Source organism: Dipodomys spectabilis, unplaced genomic scaffold (assembly GCF_019054845.1).
Source record: "Dipodomys spectabilis isolate Male_0828 unplaced genomic scaffold, ASM1905484v1 ptg000127l, whole genome shotgun sequence".
Taxonomy (NCBI): Eukaryota; Metazoa; Chordata; class Mammalia; order Rodentia; family Heteromyidae; genus Dipodomys; species Dipodomys spectabilis.
The window spans coordinates 3,283,861-3,302,898 of NW_024870804.1; the positions used below are offsets into that span (position 1 = coordinate 3,283,861).

At 52.3% G+C, this 19,038-nt stretch overlaps 1 protein-coding gene across 1 annotated transcript in view; it reads right to left on the reverse strand.

The window, feature by feature from the left end:
• Nucleotides 1–19,038, reverse strand: part of Cog7 (component of oligomeric golgi complex 7) — a 51,130-nt gene that overhangs the window by 2,092 nt on the left and 30,000 nt on the right. Inside the window, exons 11-16 of the mRNA XM_042689827.1 lie at nucleotides 16,860–16,925; nucleotides 10,383–10,569; nucleotides 8,068–8,208; nucleotides 4,570–4,653; nucleotides 3,223–3,337; nucleotides 655–798 (exon numbers count right to left, since the gene is read on the reverse strand). Coding sequence (XP_042545761.1) covers nucleotides 655–798; nucleotides 3,223–3,337; nucleotides 4,570–4,653; nucleotides 8,068–8,208; nucleotides 10,383–10,569; nucleotides 16,860–16,925 — 737 coding nt within the window. The remainder of the gene's footprint in view (nucleotides 1–654; nucleotides 799–3,222; nucleotides 3,338–4,569; nucleotides 4,654–8,067; nucleotides 8,209–10,382; nucleotides 10,570–16,859; nucleotides 16,926–19,038) is intronic.

The window sequence follows — 19,038 nt, forward strand, 5'->3', positions numbered from 1 at the left end:
AGCCTACCGGCACCCCGTGCCCCACGGTTAAACCACAGCAGACTTCTTCAAGTCACTCTCTGGGTGGGGCTGAGGAATCTGCGTTTTGTTGTTTTTGTACTGATAACTGGGGCTTGAACTCAGGACCTGGCCTGGCCTTTAGCTTTTTCCTCTAAAAAAAACCCAAAAAACTCACAGACTTTCCTGGTTGGAAAGTCTGAACCTGAACCCTGATCCTCAGATCTCAGCCTCCTGAGTAGCTAGGATTACAGGTGTGAGCCACAAGCATGGGGCTCAGAATCTGCTTTTTTTTGGTCATGGGGCTTGAACTCTGGGCCTGGGCACTGTTCCTCAGCTCTTCAGCTCAAGGCTAGCGCTCTACCACTTGAACCACAGCGCCACTTTCAGTTTTCTGGTGGTTTATTGGAGATAAGAGTCTCACAGCCTTTCCTGCCCGAGCTGGCTTTGAACTGCAATACTCCGATCTCAGCCTTCTGAGTTGCTCAGATTACAGGCATGCCCAGCCTTTGCATTTTAAAAAATCAGAAACATGGCCAAGTTTGGGGGCTGAACTTAACAGGAGACTTGGGGTAAGTTCCTGGAGGCCAGAGTGTTGGAAGGGGTGGGGTTGCAGGTGCAAAGCAGGCCCCGCACCGCCCAGCCCCGGGCACCCACCGATGTCAGTGGCCAGCTGCTTGGTGGCGTGTGGGGTCAGCTCTGGGATCTGGAGGACCACGTCGCAGTAGGTCTGCATCGTGGCTCTGGCGATGGAGCCCAGCCAGTTGTCGGCCATGTTGTCCAGCTCAGGCAGCTCGTCTCCTAGAAGGGACGGAAAGCCACTCGAGACCTCAGAACCCACTCGGGCGACCTGACCCACAGGAGTGCTGGGCACGAACCCACCATGGAGCTGAAGAGCGTGGAGGGAAAGACACAGGCAACAGGACAGCGAGGATCTGGGGCGGGGGCACCGAGGAGAGGCGGCGCAGCGTTACTTCACACGTCACAGACTTGCTTGATAGTTTCCTTCATTTCAAAAGGGCTTCTCTGCCCACCACCATGATTACGTGCGTAGCACCCATAGCCCAGCTCTAGCAAGCTTAGGTCTTCACATCATAAATTGTACATTCTAGCCCTTGAAAATGTATGAGTAAGCTGAGTGCCAGTGGCTCGTGCCTGTCATTCCAGCTCATCAGGAGGCTGAGATCTGAGGGTCTCAGTTCAAAGCCAGCCTGTGCAGGAACATCTGAGAGACTTTTTTTTTTTTTTTTTTGGTTGGTTGTGGGGCCTGAACTCTGGGCCTGGGTGCTGTCCCTCAGCTCTTCAGCTCAAGGCTAGCAGTCTACCACTTGAGCCAAAGCGCCACTTCTGGCTTTTTCTGTTTATGTGGTGCTGAGAAATCGAACCCAGGGCCTCAGGCATGCAAGGCAAGCGCTCTACCACTGGGCCACCTTCCCAGCCCTGAGAGGTTCCTTTTTTTTTTTTTTTATTGATTTTATTTTTTACATAAAAAGTTCAGTAAAAATTGGATAAAGTAAAGTGATTTTAAGCAGTAAATCAATCTTATCAACATAGCACGAGGCTGGCCAAAACTACAAGGCAGCCTGCTTCGGAATATTTACATGAAAACAAATTAAACCTTGCAGGAGAACTTAAACCGTCCTTACAAAGTTTTCCTGTGATCCTAGCACATGGAGGCTAAAAGCAAAACAAAACAAAACAAAAAAACTGGGGCGGGGCTGGGGGGGGAAACACATTATTTTCAATATATTCACATATACATCCCTGAGAGATTCTTATCTCCAATGAGCCATCAGAAAACCAGAAGTACACTGAAGGGCTCTCTTTGGGCTCATTTTATCAACATAAATGAATCACGGGTCCCAATTACTGTCTTTTGACTTGAATTTGCATCTACTTTTTTTTTTTTTTGGTGTCAGTACTGGGGCTTGACTCAAGGCTTGGGTGCTGTCCCTAAGCTTTTCACTCAAGGCACCCTACCACTTAAGCCACAGCTTCACTTCTGGCTTTTTGGTCATTTACTGGAGATAAAAGTCTCACAGAGGGGGCTGGGAAGCTGGCTCAGTGGTAGATGCCTCAGCACCACATAAGCAGAAAAAAAGCCATAAGTGGCACTGTGGCTCAAGTGGTAGGGTGCTAGCCTTGAGCTGAAGAGCTGAGGGACAGTGCCCAGGCCCAGAGTTCAGGCCCCACTACCGACAAAAAAAAAGTCTCACAGAGGAAGTGGCGCTGTGGCTCAAGTGGAAGAGCGCTCACCTTGAGCTGAAGAGCTGAGGGACAACTCCCAGACCCAGAGTTCAAGCCACGACAATAAGAAAAAAAAAAAAAGAAGAAAAAGTAATTTTAGGTGGGCACTGGTGGCTCACGCCTGTAATCCTAGCTACTCAGGAGGCTAAGATCTGAGGATTACAGTTCGAAGCCAGCCCGGGCAGGAAACTCTGTGAGACTCTTATCTCCAATAAACCACTAGAAAACCGGAAGTGGCGCTGTGGCTCAAGTGGCAGAGCGCTCACCTTGAGCTAAAGAGCGCAGGGACAGCGCCCAAGCCCAGAGTTCAAGCCCCATGACCAAAAAAAAAAAAAAAAAAAGTCTCACAGACCCTCCTGCCTGGGCTGGCTTTGAACTACAATCCTCAGATCTCAGCCTCCTGAGCAGCTGGGATGACAGGTGTGAGCCACCAGCATTTTCATCTTTCGGGGTGTTCAACGGAGATGAAGCCCAGGCCTTAGTGCATGGCGGGCAAGCACCCTGCCACTGCGCTATATCCCCAGCGAGCTGCTGTGTCTCTCAAGTTCCAAGCCATTCTTTCTCTGCTCAGCCTTACAGGGGAGGCCCACAATGCCTGACACTGGGTACTAAGATGCTTTGAGATCAGCAAGTACGTGGCCCCTGCGCAAGAAAAGGAAGAGGGTAGCGTGGCGGCTCTGCCTTGTTGTGTAGATTCATTCGGGAGCCCTGCGGAGTGAGAAGCAAGCTCCAGGCAGAGGCGGCGGACCAAGACACGAAGCACCATGCTGCCTAACTCCCACAACCACTGCTCAGGGCCGGGAGACCCCAGGTCAGGGATTAGACGGGAGTGTTGAGCAGAAATCTCGCCCCCAAGAGCTCACGGCCGCCGCCACCAGCAATCGCCTCGTCTGGAGCCCTGGGAGCTTCTGCCACTGCCGCCCAGCTGAGGGCCAGTGACTGCTGCCATCTACACCCAGTGACACGAGGCAGGCTCACCTTGCTCAGGAGGAAATGGGAGTTTCCCAGCGTGCAAGGCCAGCTCCAAGGCAGAGTCCTCTTGGGTGACGAAGGGCTCGAGATTCAGGGGCAGGGACATGATATACTGCCCAATCTGAAAGCAAAGGAAGACTTTCAGCCCAATGCCAGTGCCTCAGAGAGGTGAGCGAGGCGGTTCATCCATGCCAAAGGTGACACCTAGACACGGGTGAGCACCAGCATGTGGTGCTGGTTATGAGGACAGCGTGAAATCCCCCGGGGCCTTATACCTCATGTCAGATCCATGGATCCACTGTATCTGTGGATCCAGTGACTGCACTACACCAAGCATGATGTACCTCAAACGAGGCAGCAGGACCAGAGCGCTTTATGAGACTTGAAGCACTGTGCTAACATGACTTACAGGTGCGTGTGGGCGAAACACCATGATGCAATGCCAGCAAGTATCTGGCCCAATGAGGATTCAAATCCTAGCCCCTGGATTTTGACACAGTCCTCTCCTTTCAAGATGATCTAAACAATTGGATGGGGAGGGAGGAAGATTGGGTAGGGGGGGCAGGGGGGAGGACGGGAAGGGATGGGAAGAGGAAACAAAGGAGGAGGCTACAATGCTTGATAAGAAATGTACTCATTATCTTGCCCATGGAATTGTAAACCCTCTGTACAGTATGTTCACAATAAAAAAAAAAAAAGATGATCTAAACAAAGCCGGGCACCAGTGGCTCACACCTGTAATACTAGCTACTCAGGAGGCTGAGATTCGAGGATCACAGTTCAAAGCCAGCCTGGGCAGGAAAGTCCGTGAGACTCTTATCTCCAATAAAACCACTAGAAAACCGGAAGTGGCACTGTGGCTTAAGTGGTAGAGCGCTCGCTTTGAGCTGAAGAGCTGAGGGACAGCACCCAGGCCCAGAGTTCAAGCCCCATGACCGACCAAAAAAAAAAAAAAAAGATGATCTAAACAGGAGAGGGCAGTAACTGAAAATAGTTATGTAGGCCGCGCACAAAGTGGCTCACGCCTGTAATGCTAGCTATTCAGGTGGCTGAGGTGGGAGGATTGCGGTTCAGAGCCAGCCTGGGAAAGTCCAAACTCTATGGGACTCTTATAGCCAATTAAACAGCAAATAGCCTGAAGTGCAATTGTGGCTCATGTGATCGATGTTCTTGAAACTTTACCAAGTAGGTCCTAGCTAGAGGAAATGACGTCATCACGCAAGCTTGCTGAAATCCTGGGCTTTGTCAGTGATGAAAAATAAGTTCACTTAGAGGCGACCAAGTGACAAGGCGATACGGAGGGCGGCGCAAGGCGCCCACGTGGAGAGACGCGGGGAGCCCGCGGGCGCTTACATTGCTGATGTACTCCAGCGGGGTGAGGCTGAAGGCCGGCAGCTCATCCGTCAGCGTTTCTCCAATGCCAGCTGTGTTCCAGCTCTAGGGAGAGAGGGAGAGGAAGCAGTCAACCACACAACGGGGCAGGACACCAAGATGGCGCATGGAAGCTCACAGACAGCCTTCCTTACAGGACTGCCCGTGGTCCACGCTGCCCGCTGGGACGGCTGTCGCTCCCACCCAGAAGGGTTATCCATTCTCCAAAGCCTGGTTGCCTGTCGTAGCTAGAGTCATCATTTATTCTCAGACTTTCTTGCCTAAGCTGGCTTTGAACCACAATCCTCAGATTTCGGCCTCCCTGAGTAGTTAGGATTAGAGGCGTGCGCCACTAGTGCCCAGGCAATCATTCATTCTCTCTATCATCTCGGCCCGACCACCAGAGGGGCACGCATCTGTTTTGATCACCTTGCCAAGAAGATCAAATGGGAGTCAGATCTACACCTACGTCACCAGGCAGAAAAGCTGCCAGATGCGGGGAGCCCAGCAGCACTGTGCGGGGAGGACCCCACGCCTCCTCACAGGCAGCCCCTCGTCTTGGTAGGGCCCAGGACAAGCCTCTACCATCCACCAAAACTACTGTTTGCACTTCCCCTGCCTTCTAGATTCATCTCTCAAATTGTTCAGAGAGCAAGGAGAGAATGAGGCACGTGAGCGTGCCACAGGCGGGCCTCGGCGCCAGCACGTGGCTCCGGCCATTGGCTGTGAGTCTGAAGTCACTGCAGAAACTTCCCGGAAAACCCTCAGGACACACGTGCTTCTGTTGGCCCGCCTGCGCCGGCCTGGGCCCCAAAGGCCAACCCGGACAACAAGGCCCTGGCTGGCCGGGCTCCAGGAGTGACTCATGAGGTCACACGGGGGCTGCCTTCAGCCGCCACCTGATGCCCCAGCTGGCTGCCTGATCCTTTAAGTAGCATTCCGGGAATGGAAGCACTTCCGCCCTGGGGCCCCTGGCCCAGCTGAAGCCTCGGCAGCATCCCCCACGCTCTAGGTGACATTTCCTCTGCTAGAGATGAGGCCTTTCCCTCCCCACCCCCACCCCCACCCACTTGCTGGACAACTTGATCTCGCCGGAGAATCCTCCTCCATTCCAAACCCCCTCGTTTTCCCCAGCTACCGCCTCCAATCCCACGTGAAGGCATGCGACCCCTCAGGATGACCTGGTGCTCGTGATGCAGTGCCACGTGCTAGGCTTCGCTGACAGGACAGAGAAACTGAAGGCTTGGGTCTGAGTCTCATAAGCTACCTGAGAAACAAGGATCCCCAGATATTCCAACCCTCCCAGCCTGCGTCCCCTCCTCTCCTCTTCCTGTACAAGTGCGTGCATGTGCGCTACTTAGGAGGCTGAGATCTGAGGATTACGATTTGAAGCCAGCCTGGCAGGAAAGTCTGTGAGACAGCCAGAAATGGAGCTATGGCGCAAGTGGTAGAGCACCGGCCATGATCACGAACACTCTCGGGACCGTGCCCAGGCTGTGAGTTCAAGGCCCAGTACCAGTACATACAAAAAGAAGGGGCGGGGGGGGGGGGGAATTGCTTTGTGAAGAAGGCACAGCTCTGGGAACACAGGGGAAGCCAGGGGAGCGCAGAGTGGAGCTCAGGGAAGAGGCCGTGATGGGGGCAGTGGCCATGGAAACAGGTGGAAACCCACAGACCAGGAGGAACGAGAAAACTGGGGGGGTGGGGCTGGCCAAGAGAGGCATGGCAGGACTTGGGGACAGGGCAGAGCGGGGAGGACTGAGGTGGGCAGCAAAGACCAGCGACACACCTGTCCACTGGGGTCAGGCACTGCAGGTAAGGCTGGGAAAGGTTCTGAGAGCGCGGGAAGAGCAGGTGAGGATGAGGCCGGGCACAGGAGAGACAGGGAAGGAAGAGAGGCGGAAGGAAGCTGAGGATGGGGCAAGCCCTGAGCAGCGGGCAGGAGAGGTGCGCTTGAAGAGGACAATAGGGAAGCCATGCGATTATTCCGCCATTGTCCACGATTTATTTAAACATGTCCTTCACAGGGGCTTTTTCTAGTCATCTGTCATCAGGCACTGTGAGTACCAGTGATCTATTCTGAAATCAAATACAGTGTTAGCTTATAGTCTTAGAATTCAAAAGAGCAATGGGATTTACCAGCAAACACTAAAAACAAACATCTAATGACCAGGGCTTAATTTCCAAATTCTTTAGGCCCAGTGTTTGCCTTGGGATTGTGTGCTAGGGGCTGGCTCTAGCCAACGTCTAATCTCCAAAGCCACACAGCCTGGCCCGGTGCAGAGGCCGCCGTGAGAAGATGCGACCCCAGGACCACAGCTGAGTCCCAGCGGAGGCCGAAGGACAGGCAGGAGCACTGGACCAGTTCCGGGTAGAACAGAGACCAAATCCTGGGAGAAAACAACTCCCTGATCAGGAGGCCAGTGCCTGAAGGTTTTTTGTTTTGTTTTGTTTTGGTCGTGGAGCTTGAACTCTGGGCCTGGGCGCTGTCCCTCAGCTCTTCAGCTCAAGGCTAGCGGTCTACCACTTGAGCCACAGCACCACTTCCGGCTTTTTCTGCTTATGTGGTCGAACCCAGGGCCTCAGGCATGCAAGGCAAGCACTCTACCACTAAGCCACCTTCCCAGCCCCTTGCCTGAAGTTTCGAATCTGCAGGCAGGGGAGAGAGAGGAGCAGCGTTAGGAAGAGTCATGCCCCGTCTTAGTAAGCTAATTAGTAAGTAATTAGTAAACTCTGGAGTTCTCAGGAACGAACTTTCTCAACCTTGCAGAGAGTTTCAGGGAAATAATAGCTTCCGCGATGAGGAAACATGATTTCTAGTTTAACAACTCTTGGGTTTCATTTCGTTTCTCTTTGCTTCCTAGCTACATTCAAATGTGTTTATATTGTACACATTTTACAATAAACAAAAACCAAGAACCATGTGGGGGGGGGCAGGGAGGGGTGGCTAGAAGCTCACGCCTGTAATCCTAGCTACTCAGGAGGCTAAGGTTTGAGAATTGAGGTTCGAAGCAAGCTTGGGCAAGAAAGTCCATGAGCCTCATCTCCAATTAACCAGCAAAAAGCTAGAAGTAGAGCTGTGACTCAAGGATGCTAACCTTGAGCACAAAAGCTCAGAGACAGTGCCCAAACCCTGAGTTCTAGCCCTAGGACTGTCACGTGCATGCACGTGCGCATGCACACACACACACACAACCCACTCAAACCCACAGGATGGAGTCGGACAGGCACTCTCCTGAGTAATATTCCAAAGCTGGTTCTGCCTCAACGCTTCTCTTTCTGAGGACTCAGGGCTGTCCTGACACAGCCTCCCCCTGCACTGAGCTCCCTGACTTCTCAAGCATTGTTCACAGCCCAGACACTTCCAAGTGGCCACAGCTGTGATGAGCTGACAGGACAGGGACTGTGGCCCCAGACTCCCTGAGTGGGCCAGAGACCACGCAGGCCTAGTGAAATGGACTGCAGACACCGGGGACTCACGTCCATCTTGGAAACGAGCAGCAGCTGCTGTTTGATGCGCAGGAAGACGGAATCGAAGGCCAGCTGGTGGGCTTGCTGGTTGAGCCGGGTCAGGGCTGCCCGGGATGAGGCCAGCAGGGTGTGATTGCTGCAGCCTTTCTCCTTCAACGAGAAAACACAGAGGCAGGCTGTGAGGCCTCGAATCCAACTGAGATTATCAGCTGTCAGCCCAGAATAGTGAGCATTTTCCAGAAGAGAGCAGATCTGGAGTCTAGCTTGTCCCCTCTCCCCCCACTCCTGGAGAAGCAGGCTGAGGGTCAGACCTGTGAGCTACACCCAGGCCAGATTCTATAAGGGCTGGTCACTGCCCCTGAGCTTTTACACTCAAGGCGAGCGCTCTATCACTTTGAGCCACAGCCCCACTTCCAGTTTTCTGGTGGTTCACTGGAGATATGAGTCTCATGGACTTTCCTGCCCAGGCTGGCTTCAAACCACAATCCTCAAATCTCAGCCTCCTGAGTCGCTAGGATGACAGGCATGAGCCTCAGGTACCTGGCATATTATTCTCAACTCACTTTTCCATGTGATTCTGATCCATCTGACCTGAGTATGAAGGCAGCCTGCGATCGACCCTCGAGGACCGAGGAGATGGAAGACAGCAGAAGCCTCACACATGGACAAGAGTGGTTCCCAGGGGGTCAGGTCAGCTCTGCTTGGCTGAAAGCCAGAGCATGCAGAACCTGTGGGAGTCCCTTCCCACAGCCCGAGAAAATGCAGGGATGGAAAATGTGCCCCTACACTCACCAGCACAAATGAACTGATTACAACAGACATAAATCAGATTAGCAATAAAGATAAACAGAGTTGCCCCAAGCTTAATCTCAAAAGCATGGATGAATGAGTTTATAGAACGGCTCCGAGTAGTGTGTTTGGCAAGCTCAAATCCAACCGGTTGGTGGGCTGGGGTGCAGACGGGGGCGATCTGGGAGGGCACACCAGGGCCTCACACGGGGCCAGGCACACCATAGCGTTCACCCCCTGCACTCAAGGCTGGTCAGCAAATTATAGATTGCATCTCCAATAAAGGGAGGACTAAACCAGACTGGGAAGGAGGGGGCAGAAATGAATGACACCCCTGCCCTGTTACAACCCTGGGGCGCCCCTTGACTCTCCATTTGATGGGAAGTTCTCCAGTGTTTGCACCCAGTGGGCCCAAGACTCAAAGCCAAGGGCAGCTGTGTGGCAGACCAACTAGGGCTGCAAAGACAAACCAGGAGCCTTTCATGTTCCCCTGTGAGAAATAATTACAGTAAGGCAAGTCCTGGCATCCTACAAGCCCTCCCCCAAGGAAGCGGTAACATCTCCATCTGCTTAGTTGTTGTTGTTGTTGTTTTCTGTTGTTGTTTTGTGGCAGTCCTGGGGCCTGAGCACTGTCCCTGAGCTTTTCTGCTCAAGGCTAACACTCTACTTCTTGAACCACAGCTCTACTTCTGGCTTTCTGGTGGTTAATTGGAGATAAGAGTCTTACAGATTTTCCTGCCTAGGCTGGCTTCGAAAGTCCATCCTCAGTTCTCAGCTCCTGAGTAGCTAGGATGACAGGCATGAGCCACCAGCATCCAATTTGGGGTCCTCTTTTTCAGGGTCAGCCTACCTGCAGCCTATACACATCCAGTCCCATTTACCAATCGGTAAAGAGCACTGTCCCTTGTTTCATGGACATTTTAAATTCTGGAGTCAAGTTCAGCAAGGCCATAAGGCTACAGGCCTAAAACCACATTCTTCAACCCGCCTTTGATCATCCACACAAGGTGTGACATGATACACCTGTAATCCAGCCCTCAGGAGGCTGAGACGGGAGGATTTGCAAATTCCAGGCCAGCCTAGGCCTCACAGAGACCTTGTCTCAGAAGTCCAGTGGGAGAGCTGAGTACTGGTGGCTCAGGTCTGTAAACCTTAGCTACTCAGGAGGCTGAGATCTGAGGATCAAAGTTCAAAGCCAGTCTGGACAAGAAAGTCTATGAGACTCTTAATCTCCAATTAGCCACCCACAAGCCAGAAGTGGAGCTGTGGCTCAAGTGGTAGAGTGCTAGCCTTGAGAACAAAAAAAGAAGAAGCTTGGAAGTAGTACCCAGGCCCTGAGTTCAAGCCTCAAAACTACCACCAAAAAAAAAAAGGGGGGGGGGAGATTGGGAGTAGAGAGAAAGACCCCACAGCTCCAGCTCAGTGGGTTTCATTGAGTATAGTTACAGTTGATTAGCTACCTCATATCTCAATATAAATGACAGTGGCAGCAGGCCACGCCACAGGCCAGGCCAGAAAGCCTGCAAAATTGATACCTTGAGGTTATAGAGCATCTCCATCAAGCTGGCGTACTCGGTCGGGCTGTCTTTCTGGAGGTAATTGTACTCCTGCCATGGGTTCCGGGCCGAGTTCTTCTTGTCTGCGAGGACGCCCTCCTGAAGGCCAGCCAGGCTCCGAGGGCTGTAGGAGTCGCACAGATACTTCCCAGCAGTGGCCAAAATCCTGAAACCCAAGCCAAGACCATAATGCCTGGAGCTGGCGGCACTGAGGGCTCCTCTCTTACCAGAGAGCAGGGCGAAGTCAGCTGGCACCACGTTGAAGGGGGTTGGGGGTTTACTTTCTCCTGAATACTCCTGCCTCGGGAGGACACCATCTTCCCAATATGACAGCCAGCCATCCCCACCATGCGTATCACTGGGCGCTTGCTCCGTTCACCCTTTTTTGCTATATAAGCACCACCAGGTGGAACTGTCAATGCCAGCATGCGCCGCTACAGACCACTGTGGCTGCAGCGACTCACTGCCCTGCACAGCATTAGTGTTCCCTGGCACTGCCAAGTTGACTTTTGTGCCAGGCACTGGTAGTTGACACTTGCCATCCTAGCTACTCAGGAAGCTGAGATCTGAGGATCACAGTTCCAAGCCAGCCTGGGCAGCAAAGTCCATGAGACTCTATCTCCAATAAATTGTTCAAAAAAAAAAAACATGGGCTGGGAAGGTGGCTCAGTGGTAGAGCGCTTGCCTTGCATGCATGAGGCCCTGGGTTCGATTCCTTAGCACCACATAAGCAAAAAGAAAAAAGCTGGAAGTGGCGCTGTGGCTCAAGTGGTAGAGTGCTAGCCTTGAGCTGAAGAGCTGAGGGACAGCGCCCAGGCCCAGAGTTCAGGCCCCATGACCGGACCCAAAAAACAAAACAAAACAAAAAAGCTGGAAATGGAGAGATGGTTCAAGTGGTAGAGCACTAGCTTTGATCACAAAAGCTCAGGGACAAAGGTCAGGCCCCGAGTTCCAGCCCACAGCTGACAACAAACCAAAAGAACAGGACAAAGTTGACTTTTGTGGCTTGGGTGCTTCAGAGTTCTACTCAGAGAAGCTGGCACTCCCCAATTCCTCCGAGAAAGACCACCATCTGACTCGCCATCTATGTGAGACTCTCCTCTGGGACTGCTGGGGGCTGTGACCCCACGCCGTGAGCATGCGTACCCTGCCACTGAAAGCACTCTGGCTTCTTGTACCTTCCCTTGCCAACCGGCCTGGCACTATGAGGACAGTATCATTAGAAGAGCATGCCATCACAGTCTCAGGACCGTCCGGGATTGTGCCTAGCCCAGCCACCCACCACTCTGGTTTTCATGACACTCATTCAACTGCGCCCCACCCTCCCGCCCCCCAGGATTGCCCAGAGCTGTGCTCCTCACACACAGATCCATTTGCTACAGTCTCCCCGCTTCCCCAGGCCAGGGAGGCCCTGCTTCTCCTCCAGGGTCTGGTCCTGGAGCCTCCTCCTCTGTCACACCTGTCCTCATGTCCCCTGGTCCTGACACCCCTCCAGTCCGAGCACCCCCTGTGGTGCCATGCATGAGCCAGAGGAATCTGCATACCTGAATTTCTGGTACCTAGCAAAGTGCCTGGCACACGGCAGGCACTCAGTAACTATTTGTGAAGCTGAGTACAGATGGTCACACCTTTAATCCCAGCTACTTGGGAGGCTGAGATTGGGAGGATTGTGGTTCTAGGCTAGCTGGGCAGGCCAGTCAAGCCTCCATCTCAACAGAAGAGGCTGGGCATGGTTCCATGAGCCTCTCACCCAGCTCTGACGGGAGGAAGCCTAGAGTAGGCAAACTGTGGGTGAGGCATGCACTAGGGAGACCCCATCTCAAAAACAACTAGTGCAGAAAAGGGTTGGAAGCAAGGCTCAGCTGGTGATCTGGTGATCCACCTGCCTTGCTAGTGGGAGGCTTTGGGTTCCAACTCTACAGCACCAAGATAGTGACACTGAGGAGTGCCAGGGGTCTGCTGACGCCGAAGGCGGGCCCTCAGGCATCAGCTCTCCTTTGCAGGGTAGTATGACTATACCTCAGTCTTGGGCAGCTCAGGGAACTGTCAGCTCCCTGCCCCGCTCTGCCATCCATGCCCCACAATATCAGTCTACGCTGGCCTGTTCTCGGCAGCACCACCAGCTTCAAATGGCAGAAGTACAACCCCAAACCCGAAAGAACTGACACCATCTTTCCCTCTCATCTGGATGGCAGTAGGGGGCATCCACTGCCATCACAGTGAAGAGCTCCGGGCTGGGGGGGCGGGGGGCGGGGGGGGGGAACAACTGGCATTTAGGCCTTGTCTCCAAAGAGCTCAGAGACCAGTGGTGGTGTCTGTGTGTGCCCCAGCACCATCAGCCCCCAACCCCGCCCCTTCTTGATCATGCCAACGTGTGCACTTACGCTGGGTTCCCGAAGCTGCAATCTACTTTACCACCGTTTCCTGGTGAATCACAGATGATCTAACACTGACAATGGGGAACATCCCAACAAGCTCCCCACGGGCTGAAGATCTCATCTGATACACCCAGCCTCCTGCGCACTGCAGCTCAGGCCTGCAGCACACGGGCGCAATGACTGTCTGCAGGTGACAAAGTAGGTCGGGGTGGGGGTGTGGCCCTCGGCAACTGTCCAGCATGGCAGGGTGGCAATGCACTAACCCGGCAAAGACATGATTCCAACTTATTAGTATGGTTTCCCCTGAGTGTGTACCTTTTCTGCACCGCCATAAAAGTGGAATGCTAAGAATCGAGGAGAAAGCCAGGCATCAATGGCTCACACCTGTAATCCCAGCCACTCAGAAGGCTGAGATGTGAGGCTCAAGGCTGAAAAGCAGCCTCGGCTGGAAAATCTGAGACTCTGATTTTTTATTAACCACCAAAAAGCTGGAAGTAGAGATGTGGCTCAAGTGGCAAAGTGCCAGCCTTAAATGGAGAAGTCTAAAGGACAGTACCCAGTCCAGACCCCAGTGTCAATGCACATGCACACGCACGCGGGTGTGTGCGCACGCGTGCACGCATGCACGCGCGCGCACACACACACACACACACACACACACACACACACACACACACACGAAAAGCCATCATGAGAGGCCCAGTCTGTCAGGGCTCCAGCAGAGACTAGAAAAGCCATGCTGCTCCCTGCCCAGGGCACAGGCTGCCACCCAGCCCAGCCCATCCTCAGCCCGCCCCCTTCTGCAGGGGTGACCTGAGGAGCCCGGGAGCCCGTGCCAGCCTGATGGCTGAAGGTGTCCGTGGTGCTGAGGGCTGCCCCGGCCTGCTACTCCACGCAGCCATGTGAGGAGTGGTCCCTGAGAAGTCTGGGTTTTGCAGGTCCATCGATGGGGGAGATAAGCTTTACAGGGAACTGCCACACACGCTCTGTGCGCCCCCAGATGGGAACGCAGATGGTGGCTGTCCCTTTCCAGGCGCAGAGCTCCCAGGATAACATCACCCCTGTCACAGGCTGCCTTGGCCACGCCCAGGCTGCCCCTGTCACACCAAGCGGGCTTTCAGCTTGGCTCCAGGAATACCCAGTGCAGCACCCAGCCCCAGCCCCTCACCCCCCTCCCAGATCCTCCCCTACTGCAGCCTGGTGAGGAACGGTGTGTGATACACGCCAGCCTAAGAGAAAGACACTCAGACACTCCCGTGACTCAGGTGACACGAAGGTGCGAGTCAGTGCCTCTCAGACACAGCTCTGGTCCTGGGGCTTGAACTCAGGGCCTGAGCGCTGGCTCTGAACGTGTTCCCACAGCTGTTTCTTTTAACCTAAGAGGCTGTTGCTGGGCTCAATGGCCCATGATATGTCCGTAAAGATGGAATGGGAAGAGTGCCCACCTCTTCAGGCACGGGGCGGGAGGGGAGGTTAATGAGTTGATTCATATTAGTCCCTCCTGTCAGCTCAGTGACAGGGATTGGGAGAGAGACCGGAAGTGACGCAGCCTGTGGAGGAGGATGTTTTAAGGTGAGAGATTTTCGGGTTTCACTTTGCTTTTCTCTGCGTGTGTGCCTGCAGGGAAACATGATCTCAGGGCCTCTTACTCTTGCTTAGCTTTTTCCATTGAAAGCGCTTACCACTTGAATCACAGCTCTACTTCCAGCTTTTTGCTGGTTAACTGCTGTCTATCCAGGCTGGCTTCAAACCTCAATCCTCAGATCTTAAGCCTCCTGAGTAAGCAGGATTACGGATGTGAGCCATCGATGCTCAGCTTCAAGTTTTACTCTGAATACTTGTGAATTGCTTTGCTGTCCCTTTTTTCCTCTCCCCTCCCCTACCTCCAGCGCTGGTGATTGAACCCAGGGCCTTGCACATGCTGGGTAAGGACTATACTGCTGAGCTACAGCCCATTTTGATTCTTGCAAGGACAAATACTATTTAAGAAAATGTGATAATGCATTTCTCCCCACTCCACCCCCCCCTTTTTTTTTTAAAAGACAGACAGTCCCACCATACATCTCTTTTAATTATGTAAGAAATTAGCCAGGTGCTCCTGGCTACTCAGGAGGCTGAGACCCGTGGATCAAGGTTCAAAGCCAGCCCAGGCAGGTAAGTCTGTAAGACTTTTAGCTCTAGTTAACCCCCCAAAATGACAAGTGGGACCATGGCTCAAATGGTAGAGCACTAGCCTTGAGCAAAAAGCTCAGGGATGATGCCCAAACCCTGAGTGCAAGCCCCAGGACCAGCATGCACGTGCACAGGCACACAGGCACACACGCACACACACACACACACACACACACACACACACACACACGCACGCACAATGTAAGAAATCTCCATCCCCCTTTCAAGCCCCAGGACCAGCATGCATGTGTACAGGCACACACACACACACACTATGTAAGAAATCTCCATCCCCTCTTAAGCATCCGCTGAGCTAACCTGGATTCAACCCTAGGCCAGCTCCTGGTAGCAGAGCCCTGTGTGCCTGTGGAGGTGGACGGCTCACTTAGCTTCTGGTGTTTACATATGACCCACTGCAGGGCTGCGCTGCGTAGGTTTTAGTCACTCTGCCTGGTTTCTGAGAGGGGCAACTTAGGAGTTGCAGCAATGACAGCCACCTCTACTCTGCCCTGACACAGGACTTCACATATCATGAGAGCCTTCCCCCACCCCCCCCGCCCCACGAAAAAGTGCTACATGTGAAGACAGAGTCATGACAAGACTGCTGTGAGGAGAGAGCAAAAGCTGCTTGGGCAGGCCGTCCCGTCCCACTGCCTCCCACAGTCCTGCCACCAAGACGCTGCTCTACAACACAGGGAGGTTCAAGTAAAATGTCTGTAGGAGCCAGGCATGGAGTTCATGCCTGCTATCCAGCACTCAGGAGGCTGAGTCAGGACTACATTGAAAGGCCAGGCTGGACTGCATAGAGAAACCCAGTATTAAAAAAAAAAAAAAAAAAAAAAAGGCACGCCTAGAATCCTAGCTATTCAGCAGGCTGAAATCTGAGCATTACACTTTGAAGCCAACCCCGGGCAGGAAAATCCATGAGCCTCTTTATCTCCATTAAACCACAGAGAAAAAGCTGGAAGTGGTGCTATGGCTCAAGTGGTAGCACACTAGCCTTGAGCACAAAGAGGCTCAGGGACAGGGCCGAGATCCTGAGTTTAAAGCTCCAGGACTGGCAACAAAGAAAAAAAAAAAAGAGGGGGGGAGGGGGAGAAAGAAGAAGAAAAATAATGTGCGTGGAGGGGCTGGGAAGCTGGCTCAATGGTAGAGTGCTTGCCTCGCATGCATGAGGCCCTGGGTTCGATTCCTTAGTACCACATAAGCAGAAAAAGCTAGAAGTGGCACTGTGGCTCAAGTGGTAGAGTGCTAGCCTTGAGCTGTCCAAGCCCCACACTAATCAAAAAAATAAAATAAAAAATAAAAAAGTGCATGGAACTCCTAGACTACAGAAATCAGTTGAACTAAGGGAATCTGTGAGCCCTTTTCTGAGCTGTCTTGATGGGTCGATGGGTCTTCCCGGGGAACTTAAGCACAGCTGGGGAAGGGACAACACATTTCTCCTAGAGAGCCCCTGTCGGAAAACACACCCCTTGGCACCCCAGAGTTCTGCTTTGGATGCAAGGCAGCTGTCTGGAGCCTGACTCACCACTTGCGACACTTTATTTCTCCAGGGAAATTTATTTGGAGCCCAATAACAGCCTTACAAGCAATCAATAGGAGCCCAGCCCATGTATAATTTGGAAACATGGTGTACTGTTTCCTCATTTAGACTGAGACCTCCATACCTAACCAAATTTACGTGAGCACTGCCAAGTAGGATGGAGCCTTGCCCTTCTTCGGTGGCTCAATAAATGTTTAATGATGACAATAATGACACCTCATGTCTGGGGACAGACAGTTCCCGGGCCCCGTGGCTTCTAGACCATATATTTCCCTTGGGGTGCTGTGTACTAGATCAAGCTCCTCCCAATCCAGAACCCCAGGCGTAAGGTGGAGGGCAGGGAGGCCGCCCCTCTCCTACCTGTTTGCTAGCTGCTGCTCAAAGTCCCCACACTGCCGCAGGAGCTCTCCACAGGTGGCTACTATCCTAAACAAAGCAGAAAAAGCACTTCAAGTTCAAGTGCCTGGAATGCCAACATTTACAGGGCAAACACTGTCTCATTCATAAAAATTCTAAGTATTCACTCCTCCTGGTGCCACTGGGTTCTGGGAACCGTGTTAACCACTTGCTGGCCCACGGCTAAGCTGTCATTAGTTGGTGGTTCATGTAAAAGGTAAATGTCTGTCCTTTCCAATATCCTCCCAGGTAGGGTCGCTTCCAATAACTGACATTTCCAACACACTGAGGAGATTTGCCTTTGAGAAGTAAGGTTAGGAATACTTTTTATTTAAATGTTTAAGTTAAGGGCTGGGAATGTGGCTTAATGGTAGAGTGCTTGCCTAGCACACATGAAGCCCTGGTTCGATTCCTCAGTACCATCTACACAGAAAAAGCCAGAAGTGGTGCTGTGGCTCAAGTGGTAAGAGTAGCTTTGACTGGCAATAAACAAACAAACAAATGTTTCAAAAGGTATTGACTTATTATCTTTGGATGCCTGCTATCTGCAACACTAGACCTGTTACTTGGTATTCCATGTCTCTTCTCCGCTCTCCTAAAAGGCAGATGAAGACTAGGTCATTTGTGCCTCAGAGATCAGCCTGGGTGATGGGCTGTGTGTGCCATTCATACGCCTTTAATTCTCAGGTGACTCTGTGCCAGGTCTCAAGCTGTAGTGGCTACTGAGTCCTTCAACGCTGAGCTCATAATAATGTCAGGACAAATCCAAGGATTAAAAAAAATACTTCAGGTCTAGTTAATGTTTAACTTCCTCTAAAAGGGCCTGTCATCACCAGGGTATCTGAGCATTCCATCATAAGAAAGGTTTATGAGAAAGTAAAATATTCCATTTGCCTTTGGCACAACACAGCTAATGTACGCAGACTATTTCCCCACACACCAAGTCACCAATAGGCGACAGGGGTTACAAGTTGGCATCGAGAACGTTGAAAGTCTATAAAGCAATGGCCTGAAGTCCTTAGAGCTTATCTGACAGTCTCAGCGGGTCATGATCACCCAGAAAAGTCGAGGTGATGCAGGCGGGCCCCAGGTGGAGGTCAGGCAAAAAAATGCAAGTGGGTGCAGTGGGCCATGTGAAGAGCAGCTTGTATCTTTGGAATGTAGACCCGTGAAGAATGGTTTGAAAGAAACGTTGAGATTTGTGTATCACCTGAAGAATGTAGTTGTTAGGCCACTTGGGAAGAGAAAAGTACAGAGCCAGGCCTAGTGGAGTGCAGGGACAAACTGACAGTTTGGCTCACTTAGACTATGGCTTCCAGTTACAGAGGAAATCAGAATTCTGTGGCCAGGCATCCATGGCTCATCATCCCCCTCATCCCAACTAATCAGGAGGCTGAGATCTGAGAATCCCAGCCCAAAGCTAGGTCTGGCAAAAATGTCCATGAGACTCTTATCTCCAGTTAACTACCGAAATGCCAGAAGTGGAGGTATGGCTCAAGTAACAGAGTGCCAGCCCTGAGTTAAAAAGCTAAAGGACAGTGCCCAGGCCCTGGAGTTCAAGCCCCAGGACTGGCACAAAAGCAAACAAACACAAGAGATCTGGATTGGGTTAATCTGGTTTTAAAATGTTGGCAATGAATCCCAATTGCTTCCAAATGTTATGATCAAAAAAAGCATGACTGTGGGGCAGACCTGCTAGCCTGCCTTCTCTGGCTGGATGTGTTCAAGGGCCAAACCTCCTGGGGAAGGGCAGCAGGGTGTCCACTATGGGCCCAGGATGGCGAGGACTAAGTCAGAATCTGACCAGTCACTCAATGCCTTTCAGACAGACACATAGCCCTGCCTCACGGCTTAGCCCTGTGCATCTCAGACCACCAGAGCCTTCTCTTAGAGCCTTCTCTAAGCATACCCTTGATATTCCAAGTAAAAACTACAGGCTAAGTGGGAAAATCCCATACCACATAGAAAAACTTGAAACTTGAAGTCAAAACCCAAGATGAGGCATTCAGAAGGCACTTTAAAAAACAGTTCAAGTGAAAGCCGGGTGCTGGTGGCTCACACCTGTCATCCTAACTACTCAGGAGGCTGAGATCTGAGGACTACAGTTCAAAGCCAGCCTGGGCAAGAAAAATACATGAGACTC